Below are 20,127 nucleotides of genomic sequence, written 5' to 3' on the forward strand. Positions count from 1 at the left end.
GTGCTCACTTGCAAAATGTAGGAGTCTCCATATTTTAATAACAAATATTTCCATAAAATTCAAAATACACAATGAACATTTATTCAAAAAGTAATATCACAAACAGGTACTGTTTCAGCAGAAGGCTTGCCATGCAAGAGTGGAGAAGGACCAACCAATATCACAAATTTTGAGAAGAAATTCAGCTTAAAGTTATCCCCAGGTTAAAATACTCTGTTAAATTTTATTGAACTTGTTTTGTTAACAAGGGAATCACACAAGCCACCTGAACTCCCCTCCAAAACTGAAACTGGGGGAGGGGGGGGGGTTCACAGTAATGAGTTTCTTACTAGATAGTTGCCATTCCTGATACAGAATGTTAGATATTTTTAGTTTTATGTTCAATTATTATATAACATAGTTTTTTGTCTTGTCTTGACTATCATTATTACAAATAGTTGCCATTCATGCTATACAAGTTATATATTTTTTGTTTAATGATCAATTATTATATAAAATGGTTTCTTGTCTTAATTATTATTATTATTATTATTGCCTATTCATTAAATTGATAAAACCTAGTAAATGTGCATGTGCAATGGTTTGAATTTTTTTCCCAATTAACGGTTTTATAAACTTTAAAATGAAACCAACTAATGGTTTCATGTTCCTATTTTATGTTTATAATGATTTTTCTTTTCACCAACAGAATTAATAAAAGTTTTGTTTTGCTGAAAATAACAAGTGTAAAACAAAGCACATCATCAATTCAAGTAACCATTTTAATTTTTTAAATTAAAAATTAAATGTTTCTTATCAAATAAGTATTGAAATTCATTAGAAAAAGGTTAAGCATTGGTATACTGCAAACAGAATTCAAAAAACTGAAAAACATTTGTCATAAATAAAAAATAAATTAGTAAGCCTACAGGGCCAATGCCACCATGTTTGTTACAACTGACGGTGTCATCACTGTCAGATTAAATAATAATTTTGAAACTCTAAGCATGTTATATTAGAAAAAGGAGAACTCTTTACTGTTTAAATAAATAATTAAAAAAACCACACATCAGTACATAACTCCCTTGTGGTGACAAGCAAAGAGTTTTTCTCCAGGGACAAATGATATTGTATGAGGTATTTGGAATTTTTGGCAATGGTTTTTTGGAAGTGTTTTACACTAGATTTTTTTGAGCACACACCACATTCTGGAATGCAACTGAACATGGCTGCACCTGGATCCCAGCATGTAAGGGACTCCTCATGAAGGGCTCATATATTTCTATTATTGGAATACAAATTATGCTTTATATCTGTCAGGAACCACATGTGCATGAAAACTTGGTAAAATGAGCACAAACAATTCAAAGAAATTTTTTTTTGAGGAAACTGTATCTCCTAACACTCACCGATAAGAGATTGCATTGTTTTATTGTTGGTAAAGGATGTATGGGAAGCATATAAAGATTATTTTCTGAATGTTCACTCTGTAGTTTATAAATTTTGTTAAAACTGTCAAGAATGGTTTCATAAAGTTCATTTTATGTTTGTAAAATCTATTTAATCCAATAGTTATTATTAAATTATTTTCCAATCATGCATAATTATTATTATTAATTATTATAATCACTAATTGTTTCTTTTCAGCAACTAGCCACATAACAGCACAGGATAAGCATGCAAAGTGATATTCATTTCACTTTGCATGCTTATACTAAGGGAAGTATGCCCCCATATATGAAAATTATTTCATGGACATATCATCATTATTTATGTATAAATAATGAGTGATGCCAAAAATTCTGAAAAGTGTTACATATATTACTGATACTGACAACGACTATGTAGTGTTGAATAGTATTAGTATTAGTGGTAAATGATGCAAGGAAGCAAGCTTATACAGCATCAGGAAAAAAAAACAAAAAACAACAACAATTTGTCATCTAATTCTTCATCTTAAATTTATTCAAACCAAAACACCAGATGGAAGTTTGTTTCAATAATAAGTGCTCTCTAGATGAAAGCAAAATTTTTGCATATTTATTCTACAACCATCTTTTTTCAATTTTAATTTATTTCCATTCCCCTTATGCGTGTATTGTCCAAGAAAGAGTAAGGAAGGCATCAACATTTAGTTTACTTTATCCATTTTAGCCTTAAACACTTCAATTGGGTCTCCTCACGGGTGTCTAGTTTCCAGGTGCTGCAATTTACTGAAGTGAAGTCTTTCTTGGTAAGAGTACTGTTTTGTGTCCCTAACTAATCTTTCTTTCTTCTCTGCACCCATCCTTCCTGAAATGAGGCATCCAGACCTCTATACAGTATTCAAAATGTGGCCTAAATCACTGCCCTAACAAACACAATTTTTTATAGTATATGTTAACTAATCATTTTGATACATGAAACTTCATGATTTTTATTATATCAATTTGCTAACAGCCACAGAAAAGAAAACTTTATACAAGTCAAATTAATACTTACTTCTTTCACTGGCAATTTTGACTTATCTTCTAAATAACTATCTTCAATCCACTCAAAAGATTCAGTTCCATCACAATTACACACTAAATTAGGATTGTTACATTTTGGAGAGCAACCACAGGTTTTGTTTTCATGAGCTCCTCCCCAATAATATTGTGGTTCATCATCTCTGGACACCCACCAGGATAACGGGTTCTTGCTATTAAAAGCAAAATGAGTCCCTTGACACTTCCAGCCAATATATTGTCTGCACTTCACTGAAACATCAATTAAAGACTTAATTAATGGCATACTAATATCATATGTAATTTTTCTACTATATCTTCCTGACCTCACATAAATTTCTTGTTCAGAATCGTGGTGGATAACAGTTTTCACTTTGTCAGGAGTGTTTCCCATCTCACAGTGCACTACAAAAGGTGTGACTAGACTATCATCAGAGTCAATTTGATACTGTCCACTTTCTTGAATATGGTCATGGAGATAGAGATCCAGACATGTTCTTCGGGCTATATATATTAAAAGAAATATTTACACATCAGTTAATTATAAATAAAGAGTATATTACTTTTATAAAAGTATATTTTCCAAGTTTATATATTAAGACAGAAGTAAACTTATTTTTTTTTATATTACTTTCTTTGTGTATACACTATACACAAGGGATCTTTTTAATGGCAGTAATTGGAAAGTGATGTTTTATATTATATAAAAATCCATGATGCTATTGCTACTGATTTGGTTGGTTGTTTGTTTTGGGATTTTTTTTGATACATCAACTGCTTTGGTCATAGTGAATAGCTCATATGGTTTATCATGTACTATGTCTGTACAAGTGAGTGTTCTCAGACTGATCTGCATGTTATGCAGAATATTTAAAAACACAGAATAACTCATGGGAGGGCTTTACTTCCCCAACCACCTTTATTCACTCTTTGACTGGCTTAACTATATTCTCAATTCAAGAGGCCTTTAAGAATTCCTTTATTCTGTTTCATAATTTAAAATCAGACCTTTCTAAATGAAAGACAAGTATTGAGCCCACTACACTGTCATGGAAGACACTGCATTTAATTTGATGAAAACAAGAATATAGTTATATAACTGATTGACACTAATTTCTATTGAAAAAATACTTTTTATGAATGAAAATAACTTATCTTCTTGGAGCTTTTGCCATTTCATTTATTGGAAGGATAAATACATCAGATTCTATGGGCAGGGCATCAGATAACTTACGCAAATTTCCAAATACAGTAATACCCCGAAGTTACGCGATAGGTGGGTCCGACAAAAATCGCGTAAGTCGAATTCGCGTAAGTCGGGGTACAACTTTGCATATAAATACATATAAATTTTGCTTAATTGGGACCAAGGACTAACAAAAACACTAGTTTAGAAGAAAAATATTAATAAAATTGCAGTTCTTTATACATATTAATACAAAATATGTATTAAAAAAAAACAAATGAGTTACGTAAAAAAGTTATTTCGATGTCGATGGCTTCATAAAATCTAACAAATTCGTCGGACGACACAGCGTCTTTTTTTCACGCAGAATTTCTTCGTAGCAAGCTAATATTTTTTTTTATTCCTTGCTTTGTAGCTATAACGCGTTCTTCGTTGGAGTCTATGTTTTCTAAAATTTTTAAGCCCTTTACAATTGAGCCCTTTTCAATTTTCAACCTGTCAAGTTTGCAATTGTCATGTGCTTTTCGCCGTTGCTTCATTTAGGCCTGTAGCACGTGCAATATCACATGGTCTTTCATTTCGCTCAAAGCGTTTCACAATTTCATATTTTTTCTCTATCGACAGAGGTGGACTGGCCATAAGCCTTACCGGGGAAACCCCGGTGGGCCAGTGTGATTTTGGCCATAAACCATAGTATGAGGCCACTATAAATTTTCCCGGGTAAGAATTTTTGACCCAGTCTGCCTCTGTTTATCGATAATTGCTTTTCTTTTTCTCTCTGAATCTGCAGTGTCTTCACCAGGACGCTTCCTTTTCACACCTTTTAATTAAGTATTTTACTATTTTTAGGGAATAAAGCACAATTACAAAATGAGGAGGCACGCTTGATACGCATAAACAAAGCTGCGCGCATGTAGCAACTGAATAAACAACACCATAAAGGCAGAGGTACGCTATTAACACCTCACATTTCTAGGGGTTACTACCATAAAACAATAAAAATCCAGTTGCGTTTCTGCTAGTGAAATCTGTTATAAACTGGTAGTAAACTCGATCTAATTGCATTTGCAATTATACCGATAGCTGGAATTGTGTTGGTTTTTACGTTATTATAGTGAAATGTGTTTCCCCTTCACTGATATAAAAAATATAAAAGCAACAAAGTTAAATTTTGTTCATCTTTCGCTCTCATTCTCCGCCGTCGCACCGTATATCGATAACATATGAAAAACGACCTTGAAGATAGTGGGCGGCAGCGTTGCCAAACGAAAAAAAAATCAAGAACCGCGTAACTCCGAGTTCGCGTAAGTCGGGGTATTACTGTATACAAAGGGTGGCAATAAAGGTCCCAGACTGGAGCAGAATGGAATTAAAGGTAGGTTGCTACAATGGATAAAAGGTAGGTTGCTACAATGGATAAAAGGATGGTTGAGTGGGAGAAGACAGAGGGTGGTAATCAATGGGTGCTGCTCTTCGTGGACTAATGTTATTAGTGGAGTCCCACAGGGTTCGGTGTTGTTTTGTATATTTATCAATGATATTGATGAAGGTGTATCAGGCCTAGTATAGAAGTTTGCAGATGATACAAAGGTTGGCAGGGTTGTTAATGACAGTAATGGCAGTGTGTTACTGCAACAGGATCTAGAAAATTTTTGCAGATGGGCTGAGAAGTGGCAACTGAAGCTTAACACTGAAAAATGCAAAGTACTGCTTATGGGTAGAAGTAACCCCAGAGAAACATACCAACTGTGTGGTACACTTAAGGTGGTAGAAAATTAAAAAGACGTGGGAGTAATTGTGCAGTCAGATTTAAGTTTTCTGAGCAATGCAGACAGGCTGCCAGGGCAGGTCATGGGGGTTTTTGTCAATGATATACAGGAATTTTGCTAGCAGGGAAAAGGAGGTGATTGCCCCTCTGTATAAGGCAATGGTCAGGCCACGACTTGAGTACTGCGTGCAGGTCTGGAGGCCTCATTTTAGGAAGGATGTAAATTTGCTTGAGCGTGTACAGAGAATGGCAACAAGATTGGTGAGGGAAATGAAGGGATCCTCTTACCAGGAGAGGCTGTTTGTTTGTTTGTTATTTGGTTTTTAGGAGCATTAGCAACTAAGGCCATATTGCTCCAGGGATATGCAGTGGGCATTCCCTGACCTTTCCGCATCCTCCGTATTTGGTGGTCACGGGCTCGAACCCCGGTCTAATCAATAAGCGTGAGCTACACACTGTTGCTCCTGCCCACCTGACTATGGAGGTGCCACCAGGAGAGTATTAGCATTAGCATTAGTAGAGGCATTTGATGCAAGAAAGCAAGCTTATGCAGCATCAGCCAAAAAAAAAATAAAAAAATAAATAAAATAAAATAAAAAATAAAAATAAATAAAAAATAAAAGAAACCACTTCCACTTCACCCCTCTGTTCATTCAAAATACCTGTCCAGCTGAGCCTTAAACTTATTTAGGCTATCAACTTCCACGACACGGGATGGAAGTCTGTTCCACCAACCAACCACCCGCTGGCTAAAGGCAAATTTCCGCACGTCTATCCTACATCTGTCTTTCCTCAATTTGAATTTATGCCCTCTCAGGTGATTATTCTAAGTGAGAGGAAGAATCCCATCAGCATTGAGCATGCTCAAACCATTCAAGGCTTTATACACCTCTATCAGATCACCTCGCTGGTGCCTAGTCTCCAGACACTGTAATTTGCAAAACTTAAGCCTTTCTTCGTAAGAGCACCCCCTTGTTCCATTCACTAATCTTGTTGCCCTTCTCTGTACTCGTTCCAGCAGCTCTACATCCTTCTTGAAATGAGGCCTCCAGACCTGTATACAGTACTCTAGGTGTGGCCTGACCATTGCCTTATACAAGGGAATAATCACCTCCTTATCCCTGCTAGAAAAATTCCTATATATCATTGACAATACACCATGAGCTACTCTTGCAGCCCGTCTGCACTGCTCAGAGAACTTCATATCTGCCTGCACAACCACCCCCAGGTCCCTTCATTCTCTACCACTGTCAGTGCAGTACCACAGAGTTGATATGTTGCTCTGGGGTTGCTGTTTCCCATGTGTAGTACTTTACATTTGTCAATGTTAAACTTCATTTGCCACCTCTCAGCCCATCTGCTCAACCTTTCCAGATCCTGTTGCAGCAGCATGGTGTCAGTAGTGTCCTTGACAACCCTGCCTACCTTTGTATCGTCTGCAAACTTTGACATTAAGCTTGATATACCATCATCAATATCATTTATGAATACAGAAAACAATAATGGACCCAACACTGAGCCCTGAGGGACTCCACTAATAACATTAGTCCACGACGAGCAGTGTCCATTGATTACCACTCTCTGTCTTCTCCCCCTCAGCCACCCCTTTATCCACAGCAGCAATTTGCCTCCAATGTCACACTGCTCCAATTTGTGCAGCAGTCTTCCATGTGCAACAGTATCAAAAGCCTTTCTAAGATCCAAGTATATAATATCAAAGTTATTCCCCGCATCCAGTTCCTTTGTGACTGCATCATAGTATCCAATCAAATTGGTCAGGCAAGACTTCACCTTAACAAAACCATGCTGTGTCCGAGCTATAACTGAAGTCTTGTCTAAATGATCCTGCAGTGCTTCTTTAACTAGTGCCTCCATTAATTTTCCTGGAACAGAAGTTAAACTCACAGGTCTATAATTACTTGTGTCAGCCTTTGATCCTCCTTTGTGAATTGGGGTCACATTTGCACATCTCCAGTCTGTGGGTACCTCCCCTGAGTCCAAGGAAGCTCTCATAATTATGGCTAAGGGTTTGCTTACTTCCTCTGCTGCCTCCTTTAATATAACTGGATAGATCCCATCCACCCCAGGTGCCTTTCTTGTGTTTATCTTCAACAATTTCTCCTCCACTTTACTCTCAGTTATTACAAGATTCTCTAGCTTACTGCTAAAGTTGAGTACACCTCTGGCTTTCCCCTTGCTAAATAACTCCTCATGTGTGAATGTCGATGCAAAATATTCATTTAGTTTGTTAGCTACCTGAGCAGGATCATCAACAGTTGACCCATCGATATCAAGTGGTCCAATCTGATTCATCCCCTTCCTTCTAGAGTTTACATAAGTAAAGAACTCTTTGCTGTTTTTCTTTGCATCCCTTGCCAAAGATTTCTCGTAATCTGCCTTCACCTGCCTAACCTCCTTTGTAACTTGGTTACAGATCAACTTTTATCTATCATAGGCTTCTGTGTCATGTGTTAATTTGTATGTATCCCATGCATGTTTCTTCTCTGCCATATGCCTCATCAGTTCATCTGACATCCATTTAGGCCTAAACCTTGAACAATATTTCTTGGTTGGTATGTAAAGCCTAGTAGCTTCCAAGATAAGTTCTTTGAATGCTTCCCATTTTGCATTTGCTGTTGGTAACATCATCAGTTGGTCCCACTGTATAGAATTTAAATACTGTCTCAGTCCATCGTAGTCGCCTTTATGAAAGCAATAACCCTTCCCTTTACCCCTAATGGTAGTTACCTCTTTGAGTAAATCCCACTTCAGCACACTGTGATCACTGCCACCTAGTGGTTCATTTATCTGCAGATTCTTAATGCATGAAGAATCACTGCTGATAATCAAATCAAGAGTATTCCTCCCTCTAGTTGCCTCCCGAACATGCTGATAAGTTCTACAAATTGCAGCAGCTGGAGACTAGGCACCTGCGAGGTGATCTGATTGAGGTGTATAAGGCCTTGAATGGGTTGAGCACGCTGAATTCTGATGGGATTCTTCCACTTTTTCAGATTACGAACCTAAGGGGGCATAAATTGAAATTGAGGAAGGAAAGATGTAGAATAGATGCCTTTAGCCAGCAAATGGTTAATTGCTGGAACAAACTTCCATCTGACATTGTGGAAGTTGATAGGTTAAATAAATTTAAGGAGGAACTGGACAAACATTTAGAGGGTATTGTTTTGTAATTTTTTTTTTTTTTTTGGCTGATGCTGCATAAACTCATACACTTGCTTTCTTGCATCACATACCACTACTACTATTACTACTGGTATTGTTGTGGTGTTGTTCGATGAATTTGGAAATAAACAGAAGTGGTATGTTGTAGAGCAAACTTTCTCCAACAGACAGTAGCACAGAGATTGTCCAGTAGGCTGACAGGCTGCAAGTAACAACCAGTTTTGTTAGTAGTATTAACGTTCCATATCACAGTTTTGCAGCAAATGAATATCAAATTTTGCTTGAAACTGGGAAATTCCGTAACAGAAATATTTGAAATATTAAACACTGTTTTAAGCGGTTAAAAGATGGATGTGAAGATGTTTGCAGTGACCCAAGAAGTGGGCATCCATCAATCTCTTGAGATGAGGACAGAGTTGCAAAAGTTTGGGAAATTGAGCAAGAGAATGTAATTTGACCCTCATAATGATGGGTGATGAGTTGGATATAAGGAAATGATTCATTAAATTCTGTGTGAAGATTTAGAGAAAAGGATGGTCTGCGCAAAATTTGTGCCACACAGCCTCATGGATAAGCAGAAGCAACAAAGAGTGTCATCATGTGAAGACTTCATCCACTTTTTCAAGACAATTCTAATTTCCTTAACTGCACTGTTATTGGATATGTGTTGGATGTTTCAGTATGACCAAGAGACAAAGCATCAGAGCATGCAGTGGACTTCAAAATTATCATCAATGCCCAAAAAGTTTCATTTAAAGTCCAGGATCAAGATGATGCTGACCATATTTTTTGACAAACAGGGCACGATTTGCAAGGAATTTGTACCTGAAGGGGGAAGTCAATGTTGTGTTCTATGTAGTGCTTCTAAGACTATTGAAGTGCATTTCCTGGGTGAGTTCTTGTTGCATGACAGTTCTTTACCAGTTCTTGTTGCATGACAATGTTGCCACTCATTCTGCACTTGTTGTGAAACATGGCATTGTGCAGCTCAACCATCCACTCTGCTCTCCCAATCTAGCACCAGCAGATCTCTTCCTCTTTCCCAAGGTGAAAACTATCCTCAAGGGAAAGAGATGTCAGGATATGTTAACCCCAGGGGCTCACATCTGGTGAGTAAGGGCTTGGCACACCCAGGGTCCTGAGCTGGATATCATCATTCTTCCCTTTCTTGGTGATTCCCTTCTACCTCTCTCTCTCTCAGGGTAACTCGGGAATTTTTTTTTGTCTGGTACAGCATAAGCCTCAGGCTTATTTGCACCATATGGCTAATAATAATAATAATAATAAAGAAAAAAATAACTGCCAAACTGAACATCATCTCTTTGGATGTCTTTGCTGATTCTTTTCATAAATTTTTTGAACAGTGCAATAAGTGCATTCAATAAGGTGGTCTTTGAATAGAAATAAAACCATTTTTGAATTCCTTCACTTTGTGTTCTTTTTATTGAACCAGTCTGGGAACTTTATTGCCACACTTAATAGAACAGAATGAATTCAATTTCCTCATTAATTTTTTTAATGTACTGTATGGTATACTGAATCATTGAAACAAATACAGCGCTTTTATTCACTATATTAGGATACTGATATGTCAGTTCTACAGTAATCTAAAATGTTCAGATGGTGTTTGGCATTCTGTGAAGTGATCTGTAAAACTTAATGAATTACTGTCTTTCCTCTAGCAAAATCTGAATGCTATTTAAAGTCATTTGGATTGCATTAAATAACCCAAGGATTTGTTGTAGTTAGTATGATAACTGTGATGTTTAATGATTGCAACAAACTTAGGACAGGACATAAAAATGTAAACTGTTTTGCATTTCTAGCTTCAAATCATCCTTGATAAAGAGTCACAGTCAAAACAGATATATGTAGATGCATGAGAGATTCTTTACAGATATCAGTTCTGTTATCATCCACCAGGATCATATCATGTCACAGATGATCTGGGAAATTCATTCATTACAGAGAGAGAGAGAGAGAGAGTGCACACATGCACACATGTATGTGCATATATAACAGATAAATATGAATAATCCTAGCTCATATAAAAAAAAAAAAAAAGGCAGAATAAAATCTGATACATTCTTAAACTTATTACCTCTGTTGGCACACAAAGTTTTTTGCTCGTCTTGGCCAGTCCTGTCTTCTCGGCGTACTAGAAATTAACATGATACGTATGTTATAATAAGAAGAAAAACAAATAAAAAGAGAATAAACTGAATAATTTCTCTGAAACAATTATGTTAAGAATTGACTGAATAATTGTTCTGAGCAAAAATGATTACTAACAGCATCCAAACTGTTCATCTTCATGGTATTTGCCAGGACAATCTCTGTGGCCATCGCAAAGTGTATATCTTGGGATGCAAGTACCATCATAACACTGAAATGTGCTATTAGGATTGCAAGACCCTGAAAGAAAAGTGAAAATTTATTTTAAAAAATTGATAACTTAATATTAAAAAAAATTCATGTCTAATTATAAAATCATTCAAAAATGTGACAAATAGATAAGTGTTAAGAAATGGAATAATAGACAGATTTAAATAGTAAGAAAGAGTATTCTGCAAAAAAATTTTGACCATATAACTATTAAACTGATACCTTCAATATAAATGAAGGAAAAAATATACTGTATCAGTAATCTGAGTAGGTCACTGAAAGGGTGATGACAGAGATGATATACAAGCACTACATTGGAAAAAATGCTGTAAGAGCAAGAAGGAAGGATGGAAAAATAGTCAAAATGTTAAATGAATATATGTTCCTTATATATATATATATATATATATATATATACAGGGTGTCTCCAAAATACATGGCATAACTTTGGGAATGGGTTCCTCATATGTAGACAATAAAAATATTTTATATCAACATAGTTCCGGAAATGTTTGGTTTCCGAGTTTTGAAGGTCTGTCTATGATACTTAACTGTTCACATCACCTTATAGTAATTGTTCAAAATGTCCACCTTCTGCCTGAATACAGGCCTCACATCGACTCGCGAAGATGATGCCAAATTCCTGGCATGTTTCGTATTGTCTCACAACCTGCCACAATTTGATTGCAGAGAGTTTACACATCAGCTACCGGAGTCGAATACACCAATGACTTTAAATGGCCCCACAAGAAGAAATCTAGTGGGTTTAAATCAGATGAGTGTGGAGGCCAGGCAGTTGGTCCACCTCTACCTATCCACCGACCAGGAAACCTTCGATTCAGGTAATTGCGGGCTAGGTGGCTGAAATGTGCAGGAGTGCCATCGTGCATGAAGTGTGCTTGTTGACGAATGATCAGTGGCATGTCGTCCAAGAAATCAGGCATGTTGTTTTCCAGAAAGTTTCTGTACGCCTGCCCTGTGAGTTTGTTTGGAAGTACATGGGGCCCAAATAACTTATCACCAAAAACACCCGCCCAGATGTTGAGGCTGAACCGCTGTTGGTGATGTGATGGAAGAATTGTATGCGGGTTTTCCTCAGCCCATACATGCTGATTGTGAAAGTTTTGGATTCTGTCTTGTGTGAACTGTGCTTCATCTGTGAATATCACTTAGGCAGAAAAGTGAGGAGTTGTACCACACTGCTGCAAGAACCACTGGCAGAACATTACTCGCACAGGGTAATCTGCTGGTGACAAGGCCCTGTACCCATTGCAGCTGGTAAGAATACAGTTGGTGTTCTCGCAACACTCTCCAAATAGTCGAACGTTGAACAGCCAGTTGCATTGCTATTCTGCGTGTGCTGATTCCAGGAGTGGCATGCACAACATCCAAAATCTCCTCCTCTACTTCAGGAGTCGTAGATCTTGGTCATCCTCTGTTGGCAGCACGAGGTGTAAAGGTCCCATGTTCACAAAGGCGGTGATGGATACCTTCAAACGTTTTCCCTGGACACCTTCGTTCTGGGAACCTTTCGTGGTATAAACGACGAGCCTCCAGAGCATTGCCGTCCGCCAAACCGTACATAAAGTGCATATCCGCTTGTTCCTGATTTGAGTACATGGTCGGAATGGAAAACAACCAGATTCTGTCAGTACCTTGTAATGAAGGAAATCACCTGCGGGAGATAAGACATTCCGGTTAATAACTCGGGAACCAAGCATTTCCGGAACTATGTTGATATAAAATATTTTTATTATCTACATATGAGGAACTCATTCCTGAAGTTATGCCGTGTATTTTTGAGACACCCTGTATATATATATATGTGTGTATCAATTCTTTTATTGCTAGATTCTTAAAAAAATCAATATCTTGGTGAGATACTTCTAGAAGCAGTTTGTAATAGTAAAAAAGATATAAAATAAAATAAGATTTGCTAATGACAAAAAAAGTTCATGTATCATTTTACAATAATCGTTCATTAGCATGCCAAGAACTGACAGATGGGACAAACTAAGTGAACATATGAAGTGGGTAGTATTTTTTTTTTTTTTTTTTTTTTTTGGCCAATGCTGTATAAACTTGCTTCCTTGCATAATTTTGTTACTACTAATACTAAAACAGTGCCTATTTCATACTGATTGATTTATGCTTCTAATAAGAATTCTTCCAAATTCATCAGGTTATGGACAGACACTGAGATGACAGTGAAAAAATGCAAATACAGAAGTCTCTTGGTCACTCATTAAATCACTCACCAGTGGACATGTGTTCTTTGCAAGTGGGAAGCTGTAACTGATGACTACTACAGGAGAAGCATGTGATAACACTTAAATAGGCCATGTGGACAGCACAGTTGGTATAATCACCATCATCCTCCACACCAGGTGGAAAGGAGCTGAGTTTGAATTCTGTCAATGATGCAAGGAATTTTTATGAGCCTTTTCACAATGTGGCTGAGTCACAGTCACAGGTGAAGGTAGTATGGTTTTTTATTTTCCCAGAACTTGGGGGTTTTTTTGTCCAGCAAACAGCGTGGCCACAGAACACATGCAATTAATAGACATAACCTATATAGTGCAATATGGTCTAAGTTGCTGATGCACCTAAAACCCTATAACAACCCACCAACCAATACTTAGATAGCACGGAGAGCATTAGTTTCATTACTACGAAGAGGAAAGGACAGAACTTCAAAATTTATATAAGGTGTTCTGATTCAGAATCCATTGCAAGATCAACATTCAGCATTCAACTCTGAATTCAATTCAATTATTAGTTGTTGTTGTTGTTATTATTTGGTTTTTAGGAGCATTAGCAACTAAGGCCATATTGCTCCGGGATATGCGGTGGTCATTCCCTGACCTTTCCGCATCCTCCGTATTTCGTGGTGAAGGGCTCACACCCCGGTCTAATCAAGAAGCATGTGCTATGCACTGCTGCTCCTGCCCACCTGGCTACGGAGGCACCAAAAATTATTAGTACTAATTCCTTTATGGCTATTGACAAATAAGTATGAACGTTATCTAATTATGTAAGAATTTTTGAAATGATATTTCTGTGATGATTTCAGTAATCAGTGAAAAAATGTGTGATTTGGTTGGAAGTTTAATCTTCCTCCCAGTCATAAATAGCTATTTCAAACCATTAAGTTTCAATATTTTAAGTCCCTGTACTATTCATTCAGATAACGGTGAAGGCTCCTGTATCTGTAACCTACTTAAATTTTGCTAAATTCCACCATATAAGACATAAATAGGAGCTCTTATTATATTTACAGAGGAAACTGTATGTGAAATGCCTAGTAATAACTGCTTCTTCTAAAAAGAATACAGCATTTAATTATGCATTTTCGTACAGTTTCTTCTATGAACAATTTCATTATAACATCTCCAATATACAGATGAAAATATCGGAATATACAGACATATATTCTGATATTTTCATTTATGAGACATGCTTATCAACAAAAATGGCTTCCAATCTCACAGTTAACAATCTCACCCTGAGTTCAACATCATCATATAATTTTAGTTAGTTTGAACAGAGTGAAGTTCACTGCATTTCACACAAAATTTTGGTGAGTGCTCAGTTTGGTGACTCGGAACAATGTCGTAAAAAAAAAAAAATTTTACCTTACCAATTATTCCTCCAGAGATTGAATCCTTTGTAAACCATGAAAATGCAGGTATCTTTCTGCTGAGATTTTCAGTGGCAACCTAGCAGTTTCCTTACAGTAATCTGTACTTTTCCTTGGATAAAGCAACAGAAACTTTTAATAGTCACAACACTTTTATTAATTGAAATTAATAAGTCAGTTAATAAACCATATTTATATGATTTATTAACTGACTGTAATCATGCTGATGCTTCAAGATTTATAGATAGGACACAGTTTTCCCAAGGTAGTTGGCAGCCACCATTACTTTCAGTGATAATCAGAATTTATATCACTGCATTAATGCACTATATTTCTGACCCAAAACAGTTTTCACTGAAGAATATGCCAGCCTCATTTACTTGATAGTGCTTCGTAAAGAAAAATAAAACTTCTCTCCACTTGCGCCTATTCTCTTCCTAACTCTTTCAAGTGTTTAATTTCTCCTCAACAATCAGCAGAATCAAAATTCCCCCTCCAACTTCCACAAATCAGACTTTTTCCATTTTTCTGATGCAAAGTTATTCAAGATCTAAGATGTTTTTTTTTTTTTATTTGTTGATGTGAAAATGTTGATGGTGTTTGGTAGGTCCCACCATCTTTGGTGGAACCTACCAAATTTCGGACTGAAGTAAAACTGATTTGTTATGAAAATGTGAAACGGAAATGGCGTAAATCATGTCACTTCCTAAATGATGTAGTGGACTGAAGTAACGTGGTAATGAAAATGTGAAACAGAAATGACACTAATGATGCTAACTCAGTCACTAACATTGGTTCAGTAGAGTAAGTGGCGGGCGTGATCATAAAACATTACAAACATTACATCGTTCATACAAATTTTTTCAGACTGACGTAAAACGCAAATGATTTCACTTCACGTGGTAGATGGTTTTATGTGAAACATCCTTGACGTTTCTTTTAGGTATTTTGATTTGTATATATTGATTACGAAATAAAAGAGCTTTTCTATTTGTAATTTTTTTATTGATTATTCACAAATTTCCATAATTTCAGATGGAAGACAAGATATGTTGCGACTGCAATGTATCTAAACGTCTCTGGAAAACAGCATCAATTGAGGTAACCAATCTGGTAGCTGAAACTGAGAGATTAGTCTTTAGAGTTAGATCTAGTGTTTAAATTGGATATAAGTAAAGTCGTAGGACAAATACTTGTATTGTTGCAATCATACTATTCAATAAAAGGCTACAATAAAATTGGTAATTAGGCTACTAGCTTGAATTTTGCTAATGTCTTCCAAGGCAAGGATGTTTTCACATAAAATAAAACATCTTTCATGCATACAAGGACATACGTGTTTTTTTTTTCTTCTTCTCCCACATATGGCCACATATACCACTACTGACGACTGAGTATCCTGTGAATTCAAGGAAGTGAAGCCAGTCGACATCGATGGACAGGGCAGTGTCGAGTCAGTTTGGTGTGACATAAGCATAGGGAAATCAAAATTGAGAGTAGGAGTGTGCTATAGGCCTAATGAATCTGATGAGTATAATAAGATATTGTACAGGGAAATAGAGTGGGCCAGTAAATCAGAGAGTCTTATAATGGGGGATTTTAATTTCCCAGATATTGACTGGAATTTGTGGGTTGGTCACTCGCACACTAGCAAGGCTTTTGTGGATTTATTGGATGATTGTTTTCTACATCAGCATGTTCGTGAGGCAACAAGAGGGAGCAATACTCTTGATCTGATTATCAGTAGTGATTCTTCATGCATTAAGAATCTCCAGATAAATGAACCACTAGGTGGCAGTGATCACAGTGTGTTGAAGTGGGATTTACTCAAGGAGGTAAGTACCATCAGAGGTAAAGGGAAGGGTTTTTGTTTTCGTAAAGGCGACTATGATGGTCTGAGACAGTATTTAAATTCTATACAGTGGAACCAACTGATGATGTTACCAACAGCAAACTCAAAATGGGACGCATTCAAGGAACTAATCTTGGAGGCTACCAGGCTTTACATTCCAACTAAGAAATATTGTTCAAGGTTTAGGCCTAAATGGTTGTCAGATGAACTAATGAGACATGTGGCAGAGAAGAAAAATGCATGGGATACATAAAAATTAATGGGTGACATGGAAGCCTATGATAGATATAAGTTGGTCTGTAACCAAGTCACAAAGGAGATTAGGCAGGCAAAGGCAGACTACGAAAAATCCTTGGCAAAGGATGCAAAGAAAAACAGAAAAGAGTTCTTTACATATTTAAACTCGAGAAGGAAAGGGATGAATCAGATTGGTCCACTGGATATTGATGGTTCAACAGTTGAGGATCCTGCTCAGGTGGCTAACAATCTAAACGAGTATTTTGCATCTACATTCACGCATGAGGAGTTATTCAGGAAGGAGAATGATGTAGGTAAAGTAAACATTGGCAGTGAGCTGGATGATTTTGTAATAACTGAGAGGAAAGTGGAGGAGAGATTGTTGAGGATAAACATAAAAAAGGCACCTGGGGTGGATGGGATCTATCCAGTTATATTAAAGGAGGCAGCAAAGGAAGTAAGCAAACCCCTAGCCATAATTATGAGAGCTTCTTTGGACTCAGGGGAGGTACCCATAGACTGGAGATGTGCAAATGTAACCCCAATTCACAAAGGAGGATCAAAGGCTGACACAAGTAATTATAGACCTGTTAGTTTAACTTCTGTTCCAGGTAAATTAATGGAGGTACTGGTTAAAGAAGCACTGCAGGATCATCTAGACAAGAATTCAGTTATAGCTCAGACGCAGCATGGTTTTGTTAAGGGCAGGTCTTGCCTGACCAATTTGATTGGATACTATGATGTAGTCACAAAAGAACTGGATGCAGGGAATAACTTTGATATTATATATTTGGATCTTAGTAAGGCTTTTGATACTGTTGCACATGGAAGACTGCTGCACAAATTGGAGCAGTGTGACATTGGAGGCAAATTGCTGCTGTGGATAAAGGGGTGGCTGAGGGGGAGAAGACAGAGAGTGGTAATCAATGGACACTGCTCGTCGTGGACTAATGTTATTAGTGGAGTCCCTCAGGGCTCAGTGTTGGGTCCATTATTGTTTTCTGTATTCATAAATGATATTGATGATGGTATATCAAGCTTAATGTCAAAGTTTGCAGACGATACAAAGGTAGGCAGGGTTGTCAAGGACACTACTGACACCATGCTGCTGCAACAGGATCTGGAAAGGTTGAGCAGATGGGCTGAGAGGTGGCAAATGAAGTTTAACATTGACAAATGTAAAGTACTACACATGGGAAACAGCAACCCCAGAGCAACATATCAACTCTGTGGTACTGCACTGACAGTGGTAGAGAATGAAGGGACCTGGGGGTGGTTGTGCAGGCAGATATGAAGTTCTCTGAGCAGTGCAGACGAGCTGCAAGAGTAGCTCACGGTGTCTTGTCAATGATATACAGGAATTTTTCTAGCAGGGATAAGGAGGTGATTATTCCCTTGTATAAGGCAATGGTTAGGCCACATCTTGAGTACTGTATACAGGTCTGGAGGCCTCATTTCAAGAAGGATGTAGAGCTGCTGGAACGGGTACAGAGAAGGGCAACAAGATTAGTGAATGGAACAAAGGGTTGCTCTTACAAAGAAAGGCTTAAGTTTTGCAATTTACAGAGTCTGGAGACTAGGCACCGGCGAGGTGATCTGATAGAGGTGTATAAGGCTTTGAATGGTTTGAGCATGCTCAATGCCAATGGGATTCTTCATCTTGCTCAGAATAATCACCTCAGAGGGCATAAATTCAAATTGAGGAAGGACGGATGTCGGATAGATGTGTGGAAATTTGCCTTTGGCCAGCGGGTGGTTGGTTGGTGGAACCGACTTCCATCACTTGTTGTTGAAGTTGATAGCCTAAACAAATTTAAAGCTCAGCTGGACAGGTATTTCGAACGAACGGAGGGGTGAAATGGGAGTGGGTTTTTTTTTTTTTTTTTTTGGCTGATGCTGAATAAGCTTGCTTTCTTGCATCATATGCCTCTACTAATGCTAATGCTAATATCCTCAATTAGAAATCTGGAAATGCTAGTACTGTTCCTATGAATCCATAGGCCTCTTCTTGCCATACCCCATGGCATTTCTTCTCACTACATGTACAAACACAAAATTATAACAACATTACATAGATATATACAAAATCTTAATTGTTAATTTGGGTTTCTAACCGAACTATCTCTGGAAATAACTTTATTTCTGGTTTCCCACATATAAATTCTATTACTAGTAGTAGTTGTAGTAATAGAGGCATGTGATGCAAGAAAGCAAGAATATGAGTTTATCTAGCATCAGCCAAAAAAAAAAAAAAAACAATCTCACATATCCATTCCTACTAAAAGTTTGTCCACTTCCTCCTTGAATTTATTTAAGCTATCAACTTCCACAACGACAGATGAAAGTTTGTTCCAGCAATTAACTACCCGCTGGCTAAAGGCAAATTTCCGCACATCTATTCTACAACTGTCTTTCCTCAATTTGAATTTATGCCCCTCAGGTTCATAATCTGAGCAAGTGGAAGAATCCCATCAGAATTCAGTGTGTTCAACCCATTCAAGACCTTATACACCTCAATCAGATCACCTCTCAGGTGCCTAGTCTCCAGCTGCTGCAATTTGCAGAACTTAAACCTTCCTTGGTAAGAGGACCTCTTCGTCCCCCTCACCAATCTTGCTGCCCTTCTCTGTACATGTTCAAGCAACTCTAGATCCTTCCTAAAATGAGGCCTCCAGACCTGTATGTAGTACTCAAGGTGTGGCCTGACCATTGCCTTATACAAAGGGATAATCACCTCCTTTTCCCTGCTAGCAAAATTCCTGTATATCATTGACAATACCGTATGACCTGCTCTGGCAGCTGGTCTATATTGCTAAGAAAACTTCATATCTAGCTGCATAATCACTCCCAGGTTTTTTCATTTTCTACCACCCTAAGTGTATTACCACACAGTTGATACATTCCTCTGGGGTTACTTCTATCCATATGCAGTACTTTGCATTTGTCAATGATAAACTTCAGTTGCCACTTCTCAGTCCATCTGCCCAAATTTTCTAGATCCTGTTGCAGTAGCACACTGCCATTACTGTCATTAACAACCTTGCCAACCTTTGTATCATCTGCAAACGTCGACACTAAGCCTGATATACCTTCATCGATATTGATAAATATACAAAAAATAATTTTAAAAAATGTCATAATAAAAACAAAAAACAACAGATACCTCCACAGTTGTGTTCATCAGACTTATCATTACAATTATACATCAAATCGCATCTTTGAGAACGAGGAATACATTGCCCATTTCGGCATTGAAATTCTCCCTTTTCACATTCTCTGTGAGCTGAAAAAAACAAGTAAGCAAATTATAATTAATAAATTAGGAAGAAAAAGAAAATGTTAGGCAATGTAAAATTGCATTACATTTCATTGCACTTGATATTTTCTTAGAGTGATTGAATTTTTCCAACT

The 20,127-nt window shown here is 37.3% G+C and overlaps 1 protein-coding gene across 1 annotated transcript in view; it reads right to left on the minus strand.

The window, feature by feature from the left end:
* LOC150086701 (uncharacterized) overlaps positions 1-20,127 on the minus strand; it is a 247,342-nt gene that overhangs the window by 72,006 nt on the left and 155,209 nt on the right. The window contains exons 23-26 of the mRNA XM_090372701.1: positions 19,880-19,999; positions 10,895-11,017; positions 10,704-10,760; positions 2,461-2,969 (exon numbers count right to left, since the gene is read on the minus strand). Of these exons, the coding sequence (XP_090228827.1) occupies positions 2,461-2,969; positions 10,704-10,760; positions 10,895-11,017; positions 19,880-19,999 (809 nt within the window). The remainder of the gene's footprint in view (positions 1-2,460; positions 2,970-10,703; positions 10,761-10,894; positions 11,018-19,879; positions 20,000-20,127) is intronic.

The sequence above is a fragment of the Mastigoproctus giganteus genome, chromosome 4 (assembly GCF_048544385.1).
Source record: "Mastigoproctus giganteus isolate SK-2022 chromosome 4, ASM4854438v1, whole genome shotgun sequence".
Taxonomy (NCBI): Eukaryota; Metazoa; Arthropoda; class Arachnida; order Uropygi; family Thelyphonidae; genus Mastigoproctus; species Mastigoproctus giganteus.